This window comes from Ovis canadensis, chromosome 3 (assembly GCF_042477335.2).
Source record: "Ovis canadensis isolate MfBH-ARS-UI-01 breed Bighorn chromosome 3, ARS-UI_OviCan_v2, whole genome shotgun sequence".
Classification (NCBI taxonomy): domain Eukaryota; kingdom Metazoa; phylum Chordata; class Mammalia; order Artiodactyla; family Bovidae; genus Ovis; species Ovis canadensis.
Window position 1 is genome coordinate 214,879,647 of NC_091247.1, and position 25,971 is coordinate 214,905,617.

General features: G+C 42.2%; 1 protein-coding gene across 1 annotated transcript in view; it reads right to left on the bottom strand.

Moving 5' to 3' along the window:
• The window catches only part of LOC138437863 (scavenger receptor cysteine-rich domain-containing protein DMBT1-like), a 226,394-nt gene extending 202,940 nt beyond the window's left edge, over positions 1–23,454 (bottom strand). Inside the window, 2 exon segments of the mRNA XM_069585832.1 lie at positions 11,864–12,196; positions 23,382–23,454. Of these exon segments, the coding sequence (XP_069441933.1) occupies positions 11,864–12,196; positions 23,382–23,454 (406 nt within the window).
• Between the last annotated feature and the right edge of the window lie 2,517 nt (positions 23,455–25,971).

The window sequence follows — 25,971 nt, forward strand, 5'->3', positions numbered from 1 at the left end:
CTATTTCTGCTTTATTGACTATGCCAAAGCCTTTGACTGTGGATCACAATAAACTGTGGAAAATTCTGAAAGAGATGGGAATACCAGACCACCTAACCTGCCTCTTGAGAAATCTGTATGCAGGTCAGGAAGCAACAGTTAGAACTGGACATGGAACAACAGCCTGGTTGACTCAACATTCAGAAAACAAAGATCATGGCATCCGGTCCCATCACTTCATGGGAAATAGACGGGGAAAGAGTGGAAACAGTGTCAGACTTTATTTTTGGGGGCTCCAAAATCACTACAGATGGTGATTGCAGCCATGAAATTAAAAGACGCTTACTCCTGGGAAGAAAAGTTATGGCCAACCTAGATAGCATGTTCAAAAACAGGGACATTACTTTGCCAACTAAGGTCCGTCTAGTCAAGGCTATGGCTTTTCCTGTGGTCATGTATGGATGTGAGAGTTGGACTGTGAAAAAGGCTGAGCACCGAAGAATTGATGCTTTTGAACTGTGATATTGGAGAAGACTCTTGAGAGTCCCTTGGACTGCAAGGAGATCCAACCAGTCCATTCTGAAGGAGATCAGCCCTGGGATTTCTTTGGAAGGAATGATGCTGAAGCTAAAACTCCAGTACTTTGGCCACCTCATGGGAAGAGTTGACTCATTGGAAAAGACTCTGACGCTGGGAGGGATTGGGGGCAGTAGGACAAAGGGACGACCGAGGATGAGATGGCTGGATGGCATCACGGACTTGATGGACATGAGCCTGAGTGAACTCCGGGAGATGGTGATGAACAGGGAGGCCTGGCGTGCTGCGATTCACAACTGAGCGACTGAACTGAACTGAACTTAATCTATGTAACTGAAACTATTTGTATGGTGCTCTGCCCTTCTTCAAGATTCAAGTTAATCATTTTATGGCCCAAGATGAACCATTTGGTCCCAAGATTATCACAAAATGCATCTTATGGGTGAGGGGCCTGGTGCCATTCTGAGTTTTATTCCTTTCTTTCATTAACAGACTGCTGGTGACTATATAACATCCAGCTGAAGACTAGCAGGGGGGCACTCTTTCTGCCCCCTTCTGATGCCTATGTCAGAAGCTTTCTCTATCTCCTTTATACTTGAATAAAACTTTATTACACAAAAGTTCTGAGTGATCAAACCTCATCTCTGGCCCCGGATTGAATTCTTCTCCTCCGGGGGCCAAGAATCCCGGAGTCGTGATTCAACAACAACCTTTCAGTAAGATATGTCATTTGGAGATTAAGTATAAGCTATGAGTAGAAAAAATATTTTACAATGATAGATGGAATTTTTCCAAATTTAATGAACCCACTTATATACCTGTTAGGACCAAACTGAAGCCAGGACAGGCTCTAAGGGGCAGGCTAGGCCTGAGGTTTAGTCTCCAGGAAAGCTGAGGCACTGGGAACTCCCGCAGGCAGTGTAGCTCGACCAATCAGGAAAAAATCCCCATAGCCCCCCGCCCACGCCAGACCTGAGCCAATCCGGATAGGGATGCGAGGTTTAAAAGTCCCTTGCACACGCAAAGTTTAACCAATCAGCTATGCTGTTACAGGAACAAAGAACCATCTGCATAAAAGTAGATGTGATTCAGAGCTCGGGGCTCTCGTCAAGACTCCACTGCACTGGATGAGACTTGAGCCCTAGCTCGAGCTAGCAATAAACCCCATTATGCTTTTGCATTGCTGTGGATGTCTTATTCTCTCAGTTTTGGGGACTTGGACACTGGGCATAACATTTGGGGGCTCGTCCGGGATGCCTTTTGACTGAGGAGAATAACACCCTCCCGGCAGAAGGGGTTCCTTAGCCCGAAGGAGGTAAACGTAGCCGGCATAAGGCCAAGGCCCGGCATCATGCTGGGAAGGCGGTTGGCTCTGTAAGGGGACTAAACCTAGCCGGCATAAGGCCGAGTCCCGGCATCGTGCTGGGAAGGCCACTGGCTCTGTGGACGCCTTGTTGGTAAGATTACCCCAAGGGAAAGAAAGTTTCAGGGGGGCCCAGGAAGACCTAGTGCTGTGTTCTCGGCCGATGTGTATTTGTTATCTGTTTGTCATGTCTGTGTGAGTGCCGGCATTGTCTCTGCTCTTTGTGTGTTCATTTTGTCTCCTGTGTTCTTCTCTGTAATCATGGGGCAAGTGACTTCTACTCCTTTGTCCCTTATGACTGACCATTTTTCTGATTTCAAATCTAGGGCGCAAAATCTATCGTTATTGGTGAAAAAGCCGAGACTGACATCCTGACCACTCGGGGTACTCAGGGGCCAGCTTGCCTGCCAATGGACCAGACCCAGCGGCCGAAACCGGGACCCTTTTGTCCCTGGTCTCCCCCTGATGTGGACAACTGGCCAGAGTGCCCTGACTGGTAAGGAACAAGAGACTTTATTGACCTCTCTCCCCTCCCCTCTCTCTTTCCTCTCCTTAACCCTTCCTATCCTTCCCTGTTTTTCTAGTCCCTCCACCAGTCCTGGACACAGGAATCTGGTTGAAGGGCCCTCAGCCTGAGCTGAGGATTGGAGACTGATCACCTCCTCTTGGCAGAGAACTCGAATTCTGGTTCTGATTTCTGGTAGGGCCGAGTTCCTGTCCTCCCTTCTCTGGAAGCCCAGGGAAAAGTCCCGTAACGCCTGGGTATCTGTAGGTGGCAGGAGATGTTTGTAAGGCCACCCCTTTTGCCCCCCTCTCCTGCCTCCTCCCCCTTCTTCTTTCAACCTGGCTTCCTTCCTTCCCTTGAAATCTTTGATGTTAGTACTTAGATCTGAAGTTCTGTGTCTCTGTAGCAGGTTTCCTGAGAGACTATATTTTTGTATTTAAGGGCTTCCATGGTGGAGCCGGGTAAGCGTCTGCCTGCAATATGGGAGACCTGGGTTCGATCCCTGGGTCGAGAGGATCCCCTGGAGAAGGAAATTTTGCTTTGTCTGGCCACCATGTGGTTTAGACCTGCTGCCATTTTGTTAGAACTTGATTTTCTTTCCCTGTGCCTTGAGACCAGGGCTCTCAGGAACACTTATCTAGACCATCTCTAACTCCTGACACTGAGGAAAAAAGGAAAAAGATAAAAAAGACTTAAAGCTAGATCTTGCACTGTGTCTGTCTAAATATGTCTTGGTAATATTTTTGTGGTTAATATGTATATGAGCTCTATTTATTTGGCTTTTTAAAAAAAAGGGTAAGTGCTTACAAATCAAGTAATTCTAAATTAAACAATAAATTCCAGATTCACGTGAACTGGGAAATATTCAGTGTTAAATATCTGATATTAATGTTTGTTTGTTGACCTATCTAATATACACGTCTTAAAATAATTAACGTTAAGTAGAATATTTTCATTGTACCTAGGATTAATATGTTAAATATTATATCTGTTACAAGCTTGTCAACAAGGAAATTACCTCAAGTGAAGAAACTTCTAAAAATGTAAATGAGATATGAACTTTTATATCTCTAGCTAACTTTGGGGTGCTTCAGAGGGCCCCTGGAACATCCTAAGGAGAGATATTAAACTGTGTTTATTTGGTTGGTTAAATTACATGGAAAAGATTATCAAATGAGTAATAAATCCACTCATGTTATAATGTATGGTAAATTAACTAATACAGATACCCTAGAAATTATATGGAGTTTTTAACATTCTGATATGTCCTGATATTTTAATGGAAAACCTGATGACTTCACAAAAGTTAGCAAAAGGACTGAATGAACCAGTAAATATGCTTATAACTTTTATGGTTTCTATCTGAAAAATTATGGGTTTGAATCTCATGTTTTTCAGGGAGTAGAGAAAAATCTTCCTCTCAAACTAATTATGACAATACTTTGGTAAAATTAAACGTTATAAACAAAACAATTATATTTTCTGACTCCTCTAAAAACTGGAAGTTCTTAGGTTTCCAGTAAGTTCATCAAATGAATTAGGAAGGTTATCTCATGGATACAAAAATCTCAAGAAATTTTTGAGACCTTAAAAAGGGAAGAATTAACCTTCCCTTAAAAAGGGAAGAATTTGTTAGGCAGAATCTGTGATAAGCCTTTGGTGTGAGTTTCCCAGCCCTGTTTTATTTTAAAAGTTTAGTCTGAGACTCTATAAATGTTTCAGCAAAATAAAAAGCCTATAATCAAGTATGGTTATAAAAATCATCAGACCAAAATCAGTGAGAACAGACCTATTTTGCAAATAAACTAGCCTTAATTTGGTTATATTTAATAAAAATTAGGGTAACTATAAGGAGAAAAAGATATTTCAAAACGTTAAATCCCAGGTTGTTAATGGAGGTCTGCATCTAGTAAGACTCATCTCTTAGATAGTTCTTTGCTGTTATGTGATATTGATGTAAAATTTAAGTGAATTCTTGAAAAACATCCTAAGTTTGTTTCTGAAGCTTATCTCAGTAACCTATCTTTGGATGAAGATCAGATGCCTCATGACCTGCAACCAGGACTGGAAAAAGACATAATTTAAGGGACTGTCTCCAACATGGATGGAAGGACTTTTTTATCAGGAGAAACTACACTACACCAGGATGAGCAGACGATGACATCAGAGGTAGACAGCTTCCCCAAGATGCAGGACCTGATTCGTATGATCATTTATGTTTTCTTGACTTCTTAGAACTTTGCATATAAGTCAAATGCTTTTCTATTATAGGCCTGATCCTATACTAGTTTTAAAAATCAATCCAATTGTTGGGTTTGTGGCCAATTACCTGTGTCTAGTTCTGGGTTACCTTGGTAAATTTCTCTACTACCAGACTCTAACTGGTTGGCCCTGAGAAAATTTACTTAAAAATTATAGTCATATTCAGGTCACTATGGTATTACTAGATAGGATCCCCTCACTGGGCCAATTAATAATGCCCGCTCTGACTCTGGCTATAAATTTGAGTTTTTCCTACTACCCAAGCTCAATCAGAACAAGAAAAGTTTCCACAAAGAAGGGAAAAATCTCCCACAATTATGGGATGGATTTATATGGATAATATCAGGCTACAATAATTTAGGTTTAAAGTCTTCTCTGTTGGAAATAAATAAATAAATAAATAAATAAATCATACTAAAGATAATCAGTCTAGTAACACTAGAAAACTGGGCTATGTTCCTTATAGATGGTGCCAATATATAATTTCCCTGGAAGATAAAGATTCTACAGGACAGACTAAGTCAGATGACCTGAAGATATACTGGGCTACATCTAATGGAAGTTTTTAACATAAGTCTTACTTGCGACTTTACTAATACTGCTGGCTATGTTATTTGTATTTCCCCTGTCTTACAAAATTGCTGTTTCTTACACTGTCCAATATGTGTGTGAGGCCTCTAATAGGATAATATATAGTCCCATATGAGATCGATGATGACAGTGTAACTCTAGATATGGCAAGAAGCAACAAGAGGGAATATTTTCCTGGACCAAGAAGCTAATAAGACAGGTGGTCCAGAGAATTTTGGATACTGTTTCATGGCCTAGCCCAGTAACAGCACATTAAGTGGCCTGTCAACAGAATCTTTGCCAAACCTGAGAATGGACATTCTCAGCACCATGGGATAAAATGGTCATGAAGTGCCCCCCCCTCATAATCATGGTCAAGTTTATGAGCAAAAAGGGGCTCTGCCAATTGAAGACTGACACTCGCCATCTGCATCTACAAAGATTAAATCATGGCCGCTGCAACTGCTGACTTTCAAGGCCCCTGAAAAGAGTTCAGGGTGAAAATCAGGAATGAGGCACTCTGTGCTCGGGGAAAAACTGGCAGAACAGGCCGTCAGATAGTTAGATCTTTTCAGGAGAAGAGTTTATGAGTCCTAATTCTTGCATCTTCTCATATCTAGAGAAACACTGACATCATTAACGGTGAAATCTGCTTTGGCTATTAAGAAATAGTTTACAATTAAAAGTCAAAATAGAGTAGCTAAGGTTCAGATATCCTGGAAAATAACTAGGTGATACTATGGATGTACTTTCAGATTAGAGCTTGTATTGCTCCAAGCTAGGGCAGTCCTATGCCCTATTTTGACAGGAAGTTATCATAGTCATTGTTGCCTAGTTCACTAAAATTAAAACTGAGCAGGACTCTGTGGGGCTCTGGAGTACAGATCTGCTCTGTGTTCTCCATTTCTTATCTGTAGGATATAGACTTTGTTCAGCCTCCTTGGCCTTCCCTGAATTCCAAAGCATGGATTCAAACAGTTGCTAATCAGGGAAGGGAGGGGATACAAAAACAGAAACAATCAAAGACTGGTACAGCCTCCGGACAGAGTCCTGGTTCCTACTCAAAGAAATATGCATAACAATGTCTTTGAGCCCCCACCCAGGTGGAAGATGGTAACTTCAGACTGAACACAAGATTTTTGGAGCACTGCTCTGTTGCCTAACCACCAACCGATCAGAAGGGGTCACAAACCCTCATCCCAAATGTTGCCTTCTGTTTCTGGGGGCCAGAGATGACCATCCTGTTAGGTCTCTTGTTTGGCCCTTGTCTATTTCATCTCTGAGAGGGGCCAACTAAATTGCTGCAACCACAAGGGTAGAAGCTGGTTTCAGATGTGGAAAACCCCAACTTAGAGCAGGTAGAGAGTCTTCTGCTCTGCTAAGCAGGCCTACACCCATGCACAGCAGGAAGAAGTTACAGAAGAAAGAGACCTCCACCCCAATTCCCGAAAAGTATCTTGAGTATGAAGTCTCTCAGGGGGCCTATGTGCTGTGTTAGAGGAAGAATGTTGTTTTTATGTGAATCACTCAGAGGTAATCAGGGAGTCCCTGGCCAAGATAAGAGAAGGGCTAAATCAGAAAAAAAAAAAAAGAAAGAAAGAAAAATGTCTCAATATTGATTTGAGTCCTGGTTCCAACAGTCCCTGTGGTTAACAACGCTAATTTCCACCCTGGTGGGCCCTCTAATAGTGCTACTATTAATACTTACTTTTGGTCCATGCATAATAACTAAGCTTGTTGCCTTTGTAAAAGACCATGTCAATACCATCCAACTGATGGTACTGAGGCAACAGTATCAGGCCCTGCCCCAAAATAAAGAGGAAGATTCCTCTATGTAGCTGAAGACAGGGGGGAATGTTAGGACCAATCGGAAAAAAATCCCCATAGCCCCCCGCCCACGCCAGACCTGAGCCAATCTGGATAGGGATGCGAGGTTTAAAAGTCCCATGCAAGCATACAGTTTAACCAATCAGCTATGCTGTTACAGGAACAAAGAACCGTCTGTATAAAAGTAGATGTGATTCAGAGCTCGGGGCTCTCGTCAAGACTCCACTGTGCTGGATGAGACTTGAGCCCTAGCTCGAGCTAGCAATAAACCCCTTTATGCTTTTGCATTGCTGTGGATGTCTTATTCTCTCAGTTTTGGGGACTCGGACACTGGGCATAACAAAACCCACTGATCCTAGAGGCTAAACAAACCTCAGGCAAGAAGAACGTAAACAAAACCACCTAGGGCACTTGATAATATACTGCTGAAACCCACTCATAAACAAAAACAAATCTTAAAAGTAGTCAGGAAAAATTGACATACTATGTACAAGGGAAAAAATTTAAGTATTACTGACTTCTTGTTTGAAGTAATGCAAGCCAAACAATAATGCAAAAACATCTTTAAAGTATGAGGGTGGGGGCAGCGGGGAATATTAACTTAGAATTCAAACACTTTTGAAAATAACTTTCAAAACTGAAAGAAAACGTATTTTCAGATGAATAAAAGATGATAGAATTTGAGGCCACCAGACTTATACTACACAAAAATGTTATCTAACAGTCTAAAAGTTAAATGAAATTAAAAATAGAAGAAAATTTGAATCTCCCCAAAGCTACAAGAATGGTTCTAAATGATAATTCTGCAAGTAAATATTTGAAAATCTCTTTCTCATTTTTAAAAGACTAGAATATTTAAGACAAAAACAACTGCCTTATATTACAAAATTCATAATATATTTACAAGTAGAATGTGTGACAATAGTAGCACAAATAATAAGAACAGGGAAATAGAAGTATACTATAGCAAGGTCTTACATTATATAATAAGAGACATGATATAATTTAAAGAAAAGTGTGATTAAAGAGTAATAATTTCAAAATTATGGTAAACTCTGAAAAAAGAAGCATAGCTAATGCACCAATAAAGTGCATAAAATAAAATATTAAAAACATCCAGTTAAAGATTAAAATAGGAACAAAGAAAACATAAAACAAACAGCAAGTTAGTAAACTTAAACCCAACTATATAAATGATTGTATTAAATTTAAATAATTTAAACATTCCAAATAAAAGCAAGATAATCAGACTAGACAAAAATAAGAAAAAATCATAAACTGTATACAAAAACAAATATAAACACAGAAACATATTATAGAGGTCAAAAAAGATAAACCATGCAAACACTGATCAGAGAAAACTATACTATCTATGTTAATATTGTACAAAGTAAGACTATAGAACAAAGAATATATTCAGAGAGAAAAAAGGAACATTTCACGATGACAAAATACAAAAGAAATTATGTAGCTTCAAAATCAGTGTGATGCAGCTGATATGGTGTTTAAAAGAAAATTTATAGCTTTGATGCTTCCTTGATACCTATGTTATAATAGAAAATAAAACTGAGAGCAAATGATCTAAGATCCCATCTCAAGAATCTATAAAAATACAGGAAATCAAAACAAAAGAGAAGAGTAAAAACCAACAAAAATCAATGAAATAGGAAGCATACACAAAAAATAAAATAAATAAAGTCAAATGGCAATTCTTTTTGAAAGAATAATAAAACTGATAATCCTCTAGCAAAAAAAAAAAAACAGTCAAGACAAAAAAAGGAGAGAATACACAAATTTAATGCCACCATAAATGAAAGAGGGGTTAACATTATAGACCTTTGAATTTGAAGTGTTAGTCACCCAGTCGTGTCCAACTCTTTGTGATCCCTTGGACTGTAGCCTGCCAGACTCCTCTGTCCATAAGATTCCCCAGGCAAGAATACTGGAGTGGATTGCCATTCCATTCTCCAGGGAATCTTCCCAAACCAGGATCGAAGCCAGGTCTCCGGCACTGCAGGCAGATTCTTTATTGGCTGAGCCAGCCGGGAAACCCTTATAGATCTTACCGATATTTAAAAGATATGAGATATAAACAAAATTTTATCCCAATTTGAAAATTGGTCTGAGTCCTTAAAAACTACTTGAAAATACAACTACCAAAATTTGATGGCACAAAAATTGGAAAATCTGAGCAGGCCTGTATTTGTTAAAGAAATAGAATCCTTACTACAGAAACGTCTCACAAAGCAAATTGCAGCCTTGAAATGCCAGCTCTTCCATGGAGCTCAGAAACGACTCCCACGTCAAAATAAAGGCAGGGAGGGCAGGAAGGAATGAGAGCAGAAGGGAAGTGTCACTCGGAGGCTGTGGTGAATGTGGGAGTTGACCTGGATGTTGATTCCCAACCTCCCTTCCTGCAATCCTTGCGTCTTCATCTCCTCACCATTTTGCACTTCAGCACCACAGTCCTCAGTTTGTGAAGCCCCTCCCAAATTTTCTCTGAACCTCTTGAAGTCCTCTCTGTATTTCATGCAAGGCCCTCTACATCCTTCTCAGGTCATGTTTCTGCTCTGGATTTCTCCTAAACATAGTACTTCACTTCCAAAAATTCCAGTAAAGGGGATGAAACTCTCCTTCGCATCCACTTTCCTAAAATTGAGAAGAAGAAGAAACTCCAAGACTTCAGTTTCAGTTAGAGAACTGAACAGACATGCTATTCTCTTCTTCCACTTTGGCCTACCTCCACTCAAACATCACTAAGACATGTTCCTGAAAATATAGAAGGGATAGACCAGAGAGAGAAAACTGATGAAGAGATTAGCAGAGAGAGAGAGAAAAAAAAAAAAAAACAGTTCATAAGTACGTGAAAGCCTAAAGTAAAGCAGTGTTAAGAAGTAAAAACTGTTATCAAGGTTTAAATGCCAGAACATCATTTTAATTTTCAAGGGTATCTTAACCAGAAATTAATATCTAGACATTACATGCCTGCATGCTAAGCCACTTCAGTCATGTCCAGCTCTTTGAGACCCCATGGACTTTAGCCCACCAGGCTCCTCTGTCCATGGGATTCTCCACGCAAGAATACTGGAGTGGGTTGCCATTTCCTCCTCCAGGGGATCTTCCTGACCCAGGGATCAAACCCACATCTCTTATGTCTCCTGCATTGGCAGGCAGATTCTTTACCACTAGCGCCACCTGGGAAGCCCATCAAGACATCATTTTTCTTAAAATAATAATATTAGAGGCTTCAATATCTCACAAAGTTCAAACATAGCACACTCCATTTTTATTTACAAGCTGATTAATCAAAATAAAGCAGAGACTGCTATATAGTGTTTCCACCAGTTTGTCTGCAGTTGGAATCATGATTAGGGCATTGTGACAATAAAGAATGTTACTTGAAATGTGAGAAAACAGGTTTTCTTAACAGAAAATTTTCTTTCTGAAATTCAAATGCCCCTTGAAAATAATTATTTTTAATAATAATAACAGAAGAAAATATTTGCAGTGATGAATAGGTTTATGCACACATCATGGTAATGATTTCACAGATGTATACTTACCTCCCTACGTTTCAAGTTGTATGTCATCCATACTTCAAAGTAACTTAAAAATGAAAATAATTCTTTTCTTAGGAGGTCTCAACAAGTATCATCAAAGATCTGCTGAGGGTGAGACTGGAAAAATCACTTTTGCAGAGATCATCCCCAAAAGAGCTGATTGGCTACGAGCTGCTAGAAACCTACTGCAGATGTTCTCAGGGCTCCCCCTGTCCCACCCACCAGACGGCTGACCATTTTCAAAGACTCAACCACCTACATTAGGAATTCACTGTGAAACCTGATTTTCCTCTAGTCCACCTGGTCTAATGGGAATAATGTCTATGGTGTCTCTTCCACCATTGTGGTAACAACTGGAAACATCTCGGGGAGATACTGTGATGACTCCTCAAACCCTAGTTTCACTGCTGCCTTCACTGCCTCCACCCTGACACAGGTCAAACACACTTAGCCCTGAACACATCTCATGAGTCATTCAGGTCCTCTTAGCCCCACTGCCCTTAGTACGTGTTTTGCTAGTTATGTTTCCCTGTTGTGTCAACACCCCCATTAATGGGATGTGAGCTCCCCACCCAGGTGCACCTGTAAGATGACTCTAGCTGCTGCCACAAATCCTCCTTCTGGCCTGAATGTGATCTAGTGACATTCAAGTGAACCAGTGAAATACCCTCGTGCTTTTTCCTTGTGTAACTGCACCCTGACCCCAGTGTTGTCACTTGTCACTTGTCCGTGTGACTCTTTCTTTTGGCTCTCCGTGCTTTCTTGAGCCAGCTCCCTTGCAGCCTCCCTGATATGGTTCCCTCGTTCCTTTGGTGACCCTGTTTCTCTAAGACCAGAGAGCATACCAAACCATGTGTGCCTGCCCCTCTCTTATGTCCTCTCTTGTGGCCAAACCTGACTGGTCATCCCAAAAGAATAAAAAGCAGTTACCAAGATGAAACTTATTCATCATACTTTTATATAAAAGCAAAGTTCAGTGGTTGTACTTCTTTGTAACATTTGACCTCACCTCCCTGCCTCTTACGACACATCATAGAGATGTGAAGAGTCCAACTGTCCACAGGTCTGAAGCCTATACTGTCCAGGGCCAAGCAGGCCCTTTCACTCTCTTGAGGACCTCACAATCCAGGAACCACCGTGCCCGGAGTCTTCCCCCAAGGACACTCTAAAGTCTGTGATCTGGTTTTCCCATGATCATTCTGGGAATGAGACTGAGGTCTTTCCTGCTGGATATCCCCTCCCAGACCAGACAGGGCTTACCTGAGCAGACTGCTCCAATATCCTGGTCATGAGACAAGATATGAGTATAGTTTTTAAAATCAGGTTGAACACAGTTATTGATACTCAAAGCTGATTCAGGCTCTGTCCTGTTGCAGGAAAGATAGAAATACCAAATAGTGCCAAGTCTTGGTCCAAAATAAGACCCTCTGGGAGCATCAGTGGCAACTCCACATTCCAAGTGTCTGCACAACATATTTGCATCCTCCAGAAACCAGTACTGAACATACACAGTGTCCCATTTTCCTTGGTGCTTCACTTCCACTCTCCCCTCACAGCTGTGGGCTCCATCCTTTAACCTCAGCTCCAGAGTTTCTAGAGAGACACAGACACAGGACACGGGAGAGATTTTAGGAGACCATGTAGTGGTGTGCTGATAAGTATTTAAAAATGAGTTGTCCGAGAGGAAAAAACTCCTGTGAATAGCATTTCTTGACTTCTGTGATACAAATATTCCTATAATGGCCAACTCTAAGCTCTTGAGAGGGTAACAGGCAGGAAGGCCAGGGGTCTCCAAATGGAGGAAATAGCCTGCAAGTGTCAGACATTTTTATCTCCCTTAAGTGGCAGGAAGAAACAAACTAGTGATATTTTTTTCCTTCTCTATACAAATTTAAAAGGAGGTGTCTCTTAAAATTCTGTGTTGCCATAATGACACCTGGTTTCACTTGAAGTTAACCATTGCCTTTTCTTATGGAAATGTTTATCTTAAGCTATGCTAATATACTATGCATTTACCCCAAACTCTGTCTTCAAGTCGGCTCCGCCTTTTGGGCTCAGAACCTACTTGATAAAAAAGTATGTTATAACTCCGATATCGTTGCTCTAATCTATGTAAACGACACTATTTGTATGGTGCTCTGCCCTTCTTCAAGATTCAAGTTAATCCTTTTATGGCCCAAGATGAACCATTTGGAGCCAAGATTATCCCAAAATACATCTTATGGGTGAGGGGCCTGGTGCCATTCTACGTTTTGAGACATTCCTTTCTTTCATTAACAGACTGCTGATGACTATATAACATCCAGCTAAAGACTAGCGGGGGCGGTGGGGGGGGGGGGGGGGGTATTCTTTCTGCCCCCTTCTGATGCCTATATCAGAAGCTTTCTCTATCTCGTTTATACTTTAATAAAACTTTGTTACACAAAAGCTCTGAACGATCAAGCCTCGTCTCTGGCCCCGGATTGAATTCTTCTCCTCCGGGGGCCAAGAATCCCGGCGTCGTAATTCAACAACAACCTTTCATCTTGGGGGCTCGTCCGGGATGTTCTTGGGGCTAGAGCTCCATCGAGCTTCTGAACTTTCGATTCCTAGCAAGGCTAGGCGCTTTCTTGACGACCAATCCAAGTTTGGGACCTAAGCCACAGTACACAGTAACAGTATAGATCACAAGTCCCTTGAAAGTCTATGATCCGATAGATTAGGTTCAGTTCAGTTCAGTCACTCAGTAGTGTCCGACTCTTTGTGACCCCATGAATCGCAGCACGCCAGGCCTCCCTGTCCATCACCAACTCCCGGAGTTCATTCAGACTCACATCAATCGAGTCCGTGATGCCATCCAGCCATCTCATCCTCTGTCGTCTCCTTCTCCTCCCACCCCCAATCCCTCCCAGCATCAGAGTTTTTTCCAATGAGTCAACTCTTCTCATGAGGTGGCCAAAGTACTGGAGTTTCAGCTTTAGCATCATTCCTTCCAAAGAAATCCCAGGGCTGATCTCCTTCAGAATGGACTGGTTGGATCTCCTTGCAGTCCAAGGGACTCTCAAGAGTCTTCTCCAACACCACAGTTCAAAAGCATCAATTCTTTGGTGCTCAGCCTTCTTCACAGTCCAACTCTCACATCCATACATGACCACAGGCAAAACCATAGCCTTGACTAGACGGACCTTAGTCGGCAAAGTAATGTCTCTGCTTTTGAATATGCTGTCTAGGTTGGTCATAACTTTTCTTCCAAGGAGTAAGCGTCTTTTAATTTCATGGCTGCAGTCACCATCTGCAGTGATTCTGGAACCCAAAAAAAATAAAGTCTGACACTGTTTCCACTGTTTCCCCATCTATTACCCATGAAGTGATGGGACCAGATGCCATGATCTTTGTTTTCTGAATGTTGAGCTTTAGGCCAACTTAGTTATGAAATGGTCAAAGAGACTGAAAATATTGACTGAGAAAGAGAGTTTGGTCCACACGCTTTGCCCATTTCTGGTCGGTTCCCAAAGGAGTCATTGGGTGCCTCTTGGCACTGGCAGGTCAGTATAAACCCCCGACAGGTTTCTGCCATAAGCCATATGAGATCACCATGGAACCGCAGAGCAAGGCTCCTCACTTGCTTCGCGCAGGGCATGTCATTCATTCACACAAGCACACTGTAGAGTTAGTAAAGCACAGCAGAAAACATGTTCACTAAGAGAACAAAGAATTAGAGCTCCAAGCATCCTTACCTTGTCCTGAAGGATCCCGGACAAGCCCCCAAGATGAAAGGTTGTTGTTGAATTATGACGCCGGGATTCTTGGCCCCCGGACTGAATTCTTCTCCTCCGGGGAGCAAGAATCCCGGCGTCGTAATTCAACAACAATCTTTCATTCTCAGTGTGCCATCACTGAACATGGAGCAGGACGGGAGGTACCAGGTATTTCTCAGGAGCCTGTAGAACCAGCTCCAGGGACACCACCGAGGACAGGCCTTCAGAGACTCTGGATGCTGCCCTCCCTGTAGATGTGCCCAAGGCTACTAGGGCACAGCTTCCCCATCTCAAATACAGCTCGTAGCCCGGGATCCAGGGAAGAACCCTCCCTCTCCTTCCCTGTCCATAGGGAGCATCTCATCCAGCTCAGAAACAGAGGGCTGGGGAACAGGCTCTACAGTGTCCCGGTTATTCCTGCCACCTGTGTTCATGTCCTTGTGTAATCGTCACACTCGAATGTACCTAGTAACATGCATCTAACGAATGAAATTTGACAAAAGCTATGTTACTTAAAGGGCTTGCCTGGCAGCTCAATGTCTAAAAAAAAAAAAATCTGTGTACCAATCAATGTAGGAGATAGGGTTTCAATCCCTGATCTGGGACAATCCCCTGGAGAAGGAATTGGCAACTCACTCCAGTATTCTTGCCTGGAGAATTCCGTGGACAGAAGAGCCTGATGGGCTGCACTCCATGGGATCCCAAAGAGTTGGACACGACTTAGTGACTGAACAACAAAAACACTGTCACTTGAGAGATTAGGATTCAAGACGACTGGTTTCCCCCTTGCTACCTGTCTTGCTCTCTGTCTTGCTCTGTTGAAGCCAGTTGCCATGGTATGACCTAATTATGGAGAAATCTGCATGACGAGGACCTGAGGCAGGCCTCTAACCAACAGCCAGCAAGGGACTGAGGCTCTCAGTTAAACAGTCCAGCAAGGTCTGAACGTTGGTGACATCCACGTGAGTTGGTTTGAGTGGTTGAAACTTCAGATGATTGCACCTTGTGAGACATCGTGTGTCAGAGACCCGGATAAGTCATATCAATTCCTGCCCACAGAAATCATGTGATGCTAGAGGTTTTCCGCTTTCAGCTGCCAAGTTTTGCAATAATCTGAAGCAACATATAACTAACGTAGGAGGGCAGGAGGCTAAACGAAATAAGGAAAACATTCTTTGATCTCATTTATATGTGGAATCTAAAAAAAAACTAAATTCGTAGAAACAGAGGGTAAAATGGTAGTTGCCTAGGCAGGAATGGGGGTGGGAGGAAGGAATGATGATCATCAAGTGGTACAAACTACTTATAACATGAATAAGCTTTGGGGCTGGAATGTACGTGTGACTAGCTGATAATATTGGATTGTGTTCATGATCATTACTAATAAAGTCAACCTTAAAAGTACTCGTAACACACACACAGAAAAAATAATTATATGATGTGACAGATGTGTTAGTAAACTTAATTGTGGTAATCATTCCATAATATATATATTCTTTTTTAACATTTTAATTTTACTAGAGTATAGTTGATTTACAATGTTGTGCTAGTTTCAGGTATACAGCACAGTGATTTGTTTATATATATGCATATTCATTCTTTTTTAGATTCTTTTCTTGTATAGATTATCACAGAATCCTGATCAGAGCTCCCGTGCTATACAGTAAGTTCATGCAGGTTATCTGTCTTACATGTAGCAGGGTGTGTGTATGTTAACCCCAGACTCCTGATTTATGTCTCTCCCCTACTCCCGGTGTCTCCCCTTTGGTAACCGTAAGTTTGTTTTTGGTATCTATAAATCTGTTTCTATTTTGTAAATAAGTTCATTTGTATGGTTTTAAAATTAATTTTAATGGGAGTATAGTTGCTTTTCAATGTTGTGTTTCTACTGTACAGCAAAGGAATCAGCCATATGTATACATATATCCCTTCTTCTTTGGATTTCCTTCCTATTTAGATCACCACAGAGGACTGAGTAGAGTTCCCTGAGTAGGTTCTCATTAGTTATCGATTTTATACAGAGTATCAATAGAAGTATATATGTCGATCCCAATCTCCCAGTTCATCCCAGCCCCTTCTCCCCCCACCCCAGTGTCCACGCTATGTCTGTGTCTCTGTTTCTGTTTTACAAATAAGATCATCTATTCCGTTTTTCTAGATTCCATGTATATGTTTTAATACGTGATATTCATTTTCCTTTTTGACTTGCTTCACCTGTATGACAGTCTCTGGATCCATCTACATCTCTACAAATGACCCAATTTCACTCCTATTTGTGGCTGAGTAATGTGCCACTGTATATATGTGATATTCATCTTTCTCTGTCTGATTTACTTCACTTAGTAAGATAATCTCCTACACCCATGTTGCAGCAAATGGCATTATTTCATTCTTTTTATAGTGAGTAATATTCCATTGTATAATATCACATCTTCTTTATCCATTTCTCTGTTGATTGACATTTAGCTTGCTTCCATGTCTTGCCTCTGTAAATAGTGCTGCAATAAACACCAAGGTGCGTGTATACTCTCAGTTATGGTTTTCTCTGGATACATGACCAGGAGTGGGACTGCCAGACCAGTTGGTAGTCCTATTCTCAGTTTGTAAAGGCATCTCCATACTGTTCTTCATAGTGGTTGCACCGATTTACATTGCCACCAACAGTGTAGGAGAGTTCCCTTTTCTCCACACTCTTTCCAGCATTTATTGTTTGTAGATTTTTGATGATGGCAGTTCTGACCAGTGTGAGGTGATACCTCATTGTAGTTTTGATTTGCATTTCTCTGATAATCAGTGACATTGAGCATATTTTCACCTGCTTTTTGACCACCTGTATATCTTCCTTGAAGAATGTATATATGTATTTCAAACCATCACACCGTACACCTTACACTTATACCTTATCACATGGTGATTATATCCCAATAAAGCTGGGATATAGACTAAAACTTTTGTGAATGTAAGGGAAAATTGACAGAGGACTAATGGTAATGGGAGCTTGGAATATATTTCTCAGCCTTTAATACTTGAAATAAGCAATTTAGATAAATTATATTATATACAATTGACATATACTAAACATTCATGCATATGAGTTTATATATAAAGGCTTACTGTCATTACTATAAATTCTAAATGAATAACTCATTTCTAGAATGCATAGCTTCATTTAAATTTTGCCTCTTTAGGGACACCTTCTCTGCTTCTCCCAGCTATATTAAGTAAACCTGCTGATGTCCCAACTGATGGCAGTTATCAAAGTTTATTATAAATTCTTGTTTTGGTGCCCAACTGCACTAGACTATAAGTTTTATGAGCCAGGGAACTTCATTCATCACCACGGGGGCCTCAGCATCTGGGGAACTGCAAAGGGTATGGAGTTCATACCACACGAGTGAATCCTCCTGCCAATGCAGGAAATGTAAGAGATGCAGGTTCTATCCCTGGGCCAGGAAGATACCCTGAAGTAGGAAGTGGCACCCAACTCCAGAATTATTGCCTGGGAAACCCCATGAACAGAGGAGCCGGGCAGGCTACAGTCCATGGGGTCATAGAGTCAGACACAACTGAGCATCTGAGCACACAGCCCATTTTTAAATCAATAAACATTTGTGGATGAAAGTCTAAATAAATTCCAAAAAGAACATGTGGAAATGATGTGATTTAGTGCATTTCTCTGTGGCATTAAAATCAGTGAGAAAAGAATAAGAAACCATTCAGGTATGATATAAAAAAAATAAAATTAGATAGAACTTGATATCATATATAAAATAACTTACACAGTTATTTAGTATTGAAATATATTTAAATATATTCACAAAATTATAAGAGTAAGGATAAAATAATTTTCTTAAACTTGATGTGGCAAAGAACTCTCATAACAAGGCTCTGAAAGTAAAAACAAATACAGGAAATTTTTGTTGTTATTCAGTTGCTCAGTCATATCCGACTCTTGCGACCCCATGGACTGCAGCACACCAGGCTTCCCTGCCTTTCATCATCTCCTGGAGCTTGCTCAAACTCATGTCTATTGAGTCAGTGATGCCAACCAACAGGAAATTTCGATAGGCAATTAATATTATTAGAAACTTCCATGAGGGACTTACCTGGTATCCAGTGCTTAGGACTCTGCACTTTCACTACAGGGGGTGCAGGTTTAATCCCTGGTTCAGACAGTAAGATTCCACGTGTCACGTAGTACAAGCCAAAAGGAAAAGAAAAAGCAAATCCCATGAAACTGAAAACAAGGGAAAGATAAAATGAAACAATAGACTGAAAGAAACATCTTCAGCCTATAAATGGAATAATTCAATAAGCACAAAGACATGCACCCAAACTATTTGGGTTCAAGTCTTGCCTGTACTTCTTATAACTGACTGACCTTGGGCAAGTGACTTTGCTTTGCCTCAGTGATCTATTTCAGGGGATAAAAAGTATATTCTTCCTTGTAGGATTGTTGTGCACTCAAATGAGTTCATATAAGTGAATGCAGTATAGGTGGTAGTGTAGTTGTAGTAGATAGTAGTAGTCTCAAGAGCTTCTATATAAGTCATGAAAATATGATAAACATCGCAAGTTGAAAAGAACAAATGTCATGAGAAAATAATTCACAAATAAAGGATTAAATTAGTTAACATACATGAGTTTTTGCTATAAAAACAAGCTAAGATTTTAAAACTTTCTAAGAAGCCAAAGTTGGTGAGGTTATGTGGAAGCTAACATTTTCATGGATACGAAAGTTGTACTATAAAGAAAGCTGAGCACCGAAGTGTACGGCCAGACCCTGGGACCATGATGGGCCACCCCTCCTCTCTCCCGCGGGCGGGGGAAGTCCCTAATGGAAGGAGCCTCCCAGATCCCGGGGATCAATGACAGCACACTTCGCCAGCAAAGCCGCCCCACCCCAGCCACGTAGAAGGACCTGTCAGCCCGCGACGCCTCAGCCTGGCGACCTCTCCGAACCCCCGTCCATTAACCATAACTTTTTCAGCGATCTAGCCTGACCATCCCTCAAAACGAATGTATATAAACCACCCCCATCATGGTCCGGGCGCAGACTTCCTCGACCTTCCTCGTCCAGGAACCCCGTCCGGTAGTGCTAATCATTAAAAGCCTGTTAGACACTCTTTTTGTGTCCTGGTCATCTGTTACCTAACACGAAGAACTGATGCTTTTGATCTTTGGTTTTGGAGAAGACACTTGAGAGTTCCTTGAACTGCAAGGAGATCCAACCAGTCCATCCTAAAGGAAATCAGTCCTGAGCATTCATTGGAAGGACTGATGCTGAAGCTGAAAGTCCGGTACTTTGACCACCTGATGTAAAGAGCCGACTCACTGGAAAAGACCTTGGTGTTGGAAAAGATTGAATGCAGGAAGAAAGAGAAGGGGACGACACAGGATGAGGTGGTTGGATGGCATCACCAACTCAATGGACATGAGTTTGAGCAAGCTCTGGGAGTTAGTGAAGGACAGGGAAGCCTGGCATGCTGCAGTCCATGGGATTGCAAAGAATCAGATAGGACTGAGCAACTGAACAGCCACAATATTGTAATGGCTTCTGCCATACATCAACATGAATCAACCGTAAGTATACATGTATCCCTTCCCTCTTAAACCTTCCTCCCACCTCCCTCCCCATCCCACCCCTCTAGGTTGTCACAGTGCACCGGCTTTGGGTTCCCTGTGTCATACAGCAAATTCCCACTGGCTACCTACTTTATATATGGTAATGTATATGTTTCAGTGTTATTCTCTCAAATCATCCACCTTCTCTCTCCACCACTGTGACCATAAATCTGTTCTCTATGTCTGCATCTCCACTGCTGCCCTGTAGATAAGTTCATCAATATCATCTTTCTAGATTCCATATATATATTCATTGCACTCATCTCACATGCTAGTAAAGTAATGCTCAAAATTCTCCAAGCCAGGCTTCAGCAATACATGAACCGTGAACTTCCTGATGTTCAAGCTGGTTTTAGAAAAGGCAGAGGAACCAGAGATCAAATTGCCAACATCCGCTGGATCATGGAAAAAGCAAGAGAGTTCCAGAAAAAACATCTATTTCTGCTTTATTGCCTATGCCAAAGCCTTTGACTGTGTGGATCACAATAAACTGTGGAAAATTCCTTAAGAGATGGGAATACCAGACCACCTGACCTGCCTCTTGAGAAATCTGTATGCAGGCCAGGAAGCAACAGTTAGAACTGGACATGGAAAAACAGACTGGTTCCAAATAGGAAAAGGAGGACGTCAAGGCTGTATATTGTCACCCTGCTTATTTAACTTATATGCAGAGTACATCATGAGAAACACTTGGCTGGAAGAAACACAAGCTGAAATCAAGATTGCCGGGAGAAATGTGATGGACAGGGAGGCCTGGCGTGCTGCGATTCATGGGGTCACAAAGAGTCAGACACGACTGAGTGACTGAACTGAACTGAACTGATGGGCCCCTTATCTTTGAAAAAGGAGGCAAAAATATACGATAAAGAAAGACAGTCCCTTCAATAAGTGGTGCTGGGAAATTTGAAATTAGAATATTTCTTAACACCGTACACAAAATAAACACAAAATGGATTAAAGACCTAAATGTAAGGCCAGAAACTATAAAACTCTTATAGGAAAACATAGGCAGAGCACCCTTTGACATAAACCGCAGAAAGATCCTCTATGATACACCTCCTAGAGTAATGGAAATAAAAATAAGCAAATGGGGCATAATTAAACTTAAAAGCTTTTGCACAATGAAGGAAACTATTAATATAAGCAAGGTGAAAAGACAAGCCTCAGAATGGGAGAAAATAATAGCAAATGAAACAATGACAAAGAACTAATCTCCAAAATATACAAGCAGCTCATGAAGTACAATACCAGAAAAAAAAAAAAAAAACAGAATCAAAAAGTGGGCAGAAGACTTAAAGAGACATTTCTCCAAAGAAGATATACAGATGGCTAATAAACACGTGAAAAGATGCTCAACATTGCTCATTATTAGAGAAATGCAAATCAAAACTCCACTTTTAGTATATTATTAAGAGAAACAATTATGGATGGTCCTTACTTAAATGTAAAGAAGTACAAAGCAACTTTTTTCATAATGGCAAAAACACTGAAAACAACTAAGTTTCCAATAGAGATGGTTAGATGAGTATATTGCATTTCAGCCATATAATGAATTAACTGGAGGCAATTAAACATTTCAATAGTATTTCTATTATATCCTGTATTTTTAAATTCTGCAATAAAACATTTTAGTGTGTAAAAGAATAGGTAATGATATAGAAAAATGTCCAAAATATATTACTGATTGTAGAAACAGGTTACAAAATAATATATATTAATATTAAATTATTTAATACTGAGGGTTTACGCTTTTGTGTCTAATAGCATAAATTGCATCTGCAGGATAATTTTATGCCTACATCCAACATGAATTTCAATAGACTTCTATAATGTGTGCCCAGCTCAGAAATCATCAGATGCTCAGAAAAGCCAAGACTATCATATTAAAGGGAGCAAGTCTAATGTTGTATGAAGACTAAAATTTTAGTAGGATAACTCTAAATGGTATTGTTTCAAAGAAAATGAAGAGTGCTTGCTTTGGTGAAACACTCTTGCTTCTTAAAAAGCTACTGAGGAAATGGTCTACAGTTTGCCTAGTAAGGCAGGGAGCTTGTATCAGAACATCCATTATCTTCCTCTTCATGGAACCAAAACCCACCTCTGCCCACCAGAGGTCCTCAGAAGGAGACTGTTGAGCATCTGCTCAGCACTCAAGGAGTAGATACTAGAAGAGAGGGGCCTTCCTGAGGAGAGCTGTGGGCTGGAGGCTGAGGTCTAGGGGACAACAGTGAGCTCTGAGACGAGACAGGGCAGCACTGAGTCTCAGCAGACCAGCACCCACATCTGAGAGCCACCTCCTCCAGGCTGGAGACCAGATTCTCCGCAGCCCCATCCCTGACCCCTGCCATTCTCTCACTCGGGGAAACCAGCTCCAGGGAGGGACAGGAGAGGACACGAGAGAGAAAGAGCTCCCTACAGAGCCACAGCAGATCCTGGGAGAGGGAAGGACCATCCCAGGCCCCCAGCACATCAGCAAACGTCACAGGCACCAGGAGAGGGACTCGGGAATTTATACACCTGGGGCTGCACGTTAACTGATCTCTACAGACAAGAGGTCCCCTCTCCTGGCTGTGGGCTTCTCTGCTCCATAATGGACACCTGGTGGGGACAGGCAAGGCCAGCAGGCAGAGTCTCTCACAGAGCCCAGTGCTGGGCAGACACTTCAGCGAGCAAAGGAGAGCCCAGGGGATGGGGGAGAGGAGCCAGAGAGAGGCAGGCAGGTGCAAAATATCTCTGACCTGGTTACATGCAGCAGCCATGACCCCCAGCCCTGTGGGACCCTGTGTGCTTCACAGACCCGCGGACTCAGTCCCTGCTCAGCAGCCCCGTTCCTCTCACACAGACAGGATCCACCCCCCTTACACACACACACACACGCACACACTCACCCTCACACACTCCTCACTCACCCTCACACACTCCTCACTCACCCTCACACGCTCTTCAGTCACCCTCATACACATACTCTCTCTCTCACACACACACACACACGCGCGAGCGTGCACACAAGCACAGAGCCCACAGGAGCATAGACAGGAAAACACGGGGACCCAGGGGCAGTGCTCACACACCAGGCACGTGGAGCGTGTGGGAACAGCCCAGAGTCCCCACTGGGGTCAGCCACTGGACCTTCCACACACTGGGAGCCACTGGGACCCTAGAAGCTCCTTGAGAACAAGGGAGACAGAGAAGGGGACTCAGGCTGACCCAGCTCAGTCCAGACCAAACCTCACTGCTCTGTAAAATATGCCGCTATGACCAGTGGACCCCACACAGGAGACAGACCAGTATTCACAGTCACCGTGGCTCCTTTTTAGTCAAAAACACTGAGGCTTGGCTCCAGAACTCCAGACACCTTTCCCTTCACCGAGGGGTCCACTCCCTGCTGTGGACCCAAGACAGAGGGCAGCTCTTACCTTGACCACCCACCACGGTGCCAAGGAGGAGGACACAGAGTCCCCGCAGGGAGAGGTGTCTGCCCAGAGCCATCCTGAGCCCACGTCCTCAAGGTCACAGTCCCAGCTGCAGGATCAGCCTGTGAGGAGGCATCAGGGTGCTGACCAGGGCCTATATAGACCACCCCTTACACCCTCCCTCCTGAGAGCCAATAGCAACACCTTTCACCATTTCAGGCACTATCGGAGGCTGCATCTGCCCCTTTCTGCAGCTCAGACACCACTGAGCTTCTGAATCTTCAACATCTCCTTGTATGAGCAACACGGTCCAGTCCTTTGACCTCCTGCTTCCGTGGTCCCTGAGAACCAGGTGCCATGACCAGGGTGGCGTAGAAAAGTCACATTAAAAAGCATGAGTGATTCTCTCTCCCCTGATCATCCTGGCCGATCCCCACAAACTATGAGATCTGGTAGGGTCAGGGTGTGGGATTGGTTGGCCTGTGTAGACTATCTCTGGTGGAATCAGGCACTGATATTCCCTGGGACTGAGCTCTGGGTGGAAGCAGAGAACTCCAAGAAGGCTTGAAACTCCAGAATAATTATCAGGCCAGCAGAAAAAAAGCATGGGAATTCACAGGTGAGTGTGGAGAGGGAGAGATGGGAACCATCAAGTTGGGGGGATGAAATTGTTGGTCTCTCCCTCCTTCTCAGAATGATCTGGAGACTGGGTCCTGGATCACGTACATGTGTGCTCAGTCATGTCCAGCTCTTTTGAGACTCCATGGACTTTGGCCCTCCAGGCTCCTTGGTCCATGGGATTCTCCAGGCAAGAATACTGGAGTGGGTCCCATTTCCCCCTTCAGGCGATCTTCCCGACCCAGGGATGGCAACTTCGTCTCATGTGTCTCCTGGATGTCAGGCAGACTCTTTACAATTGATCACCAGGGAAGCCTATACTCTACACAGGTACAATAAAGGACACAGAAGCACAACCGCTTGTAGAGGATGCATGCACCTGACAATGTACAACAGACAGGTGAACTACCTTACGTGGCTGGACATGGGAATGCATGTCCACATCTTCCAAAGTTCACAATTTGAAGGTTCATATGTAAGGGATTTACTATATTAATAGTTAGCTTCATTAATGGTAATAATTTATCAATCATTATCAGAGAGAAAAAGGAAGAAATGAATAAGGATATGAAGGAAGATGGAAAGGAAAATTCCATATTTTCATTTTTATGTAATTAATCTAATGGTAAAGAACTCACCGACCAATGCAGGAGACTCAAGAGACATGGGTTCAGTCCCTGGGTCAGGAAGATTCCCTGGAGGAGGGCATGGAAATCCACTCCAGTATTCTTGCCTGGAGAATCCCATGGACAGAAGCCTGGTGGGTTATGGTCCACAGAGTCACATAGAATCAGACACAACTGAAGTGACTTAGCATGCACGCCCTGTTACCATAAAAATCATTTAACATAACTTTTGCCACATTCCAGACTATTTACTTGTAACTGATAACTCAGAACAAGAATTACTATATTTGCAGCATAGGAATTCATTATTTTTCAGAAATATCATATTTTTTACCATATTGCCCTATAGCACCCAGAAGTCTATATGTTCTCCCATGAATCACTCAACCTTCTTGAAAAAGGAAAAGGGAAAAATAAACCTCTCTCTTTCACTCCACTCCAGGTCCAGGTTACTGTCTCTCCCAGGAGTGGCAGGGTTGGAGTTTTCCAGGCAGAGGAGATGTCTGTGCTGATGGTTCCTTTCAATCTGTACCCCTGACATTTTCCAGGGCTCACTGCTGGCCCTCCACTCGGGTAAACATTCTGTATAGTCTCTACATAGTTCCCTACATAGTCCTTGGTGGGCGCTATCCTTCTGAGTTCCGAATACTTAAAAATTAACTTTTACAACAGAAGTCCAAGGTCAAATCATAGTCCACTCACTATATCAGTGCACTTGCCCAACACATGAGGGTTTCAGATTCTTACATGGATATTGATCAGTAGCTAAGTCATGTCCAACTCCTTGCAACCCCATGAACTGCAGCACGCCAGGTTTCCCTGTCCTTCACTATCTCCCAGAGTTTGCTCAAATTCATGTCCATTGAATCAGTGATACTGTCCAACTACCTCATCCTCTACCACCCTCTTCTCCTTCTGCCCTCAGTCTTTCCCAGCATTAGGATCTTTTCCAATGTGTCAGCTCTTCACATCAGGTGCCAAAGTATTGGAGCTTCTTCAGCATCAGTCCTTCCAATGAATATTCAGGATTGATCTCCTTTTGAATTGACTGATTTGATCACCTTGCTGTCCAAGGGACTCTTAAGAGTCTTCTCCAGCACAGTTCAAAAGCATCAGTTCTTCAAAGCTCAGCCTTCTTTATGGTCCAACTCTCACATCTATACATGACTATTGGAAAAACTATAGCTTTGACTATACAGACCTTTGTCAGCAAAATGTCTCTGCTTTTTAGCACACTGTCTAGGTTTGTCATAGCTTTTCTTCAAAGAAGCAAGCATCTTTTAATTTTGTGGCTGCAGTCACTATCCACAATGATTTTGGAGCCCAAGAAAATAAAATCTGTCACTGTT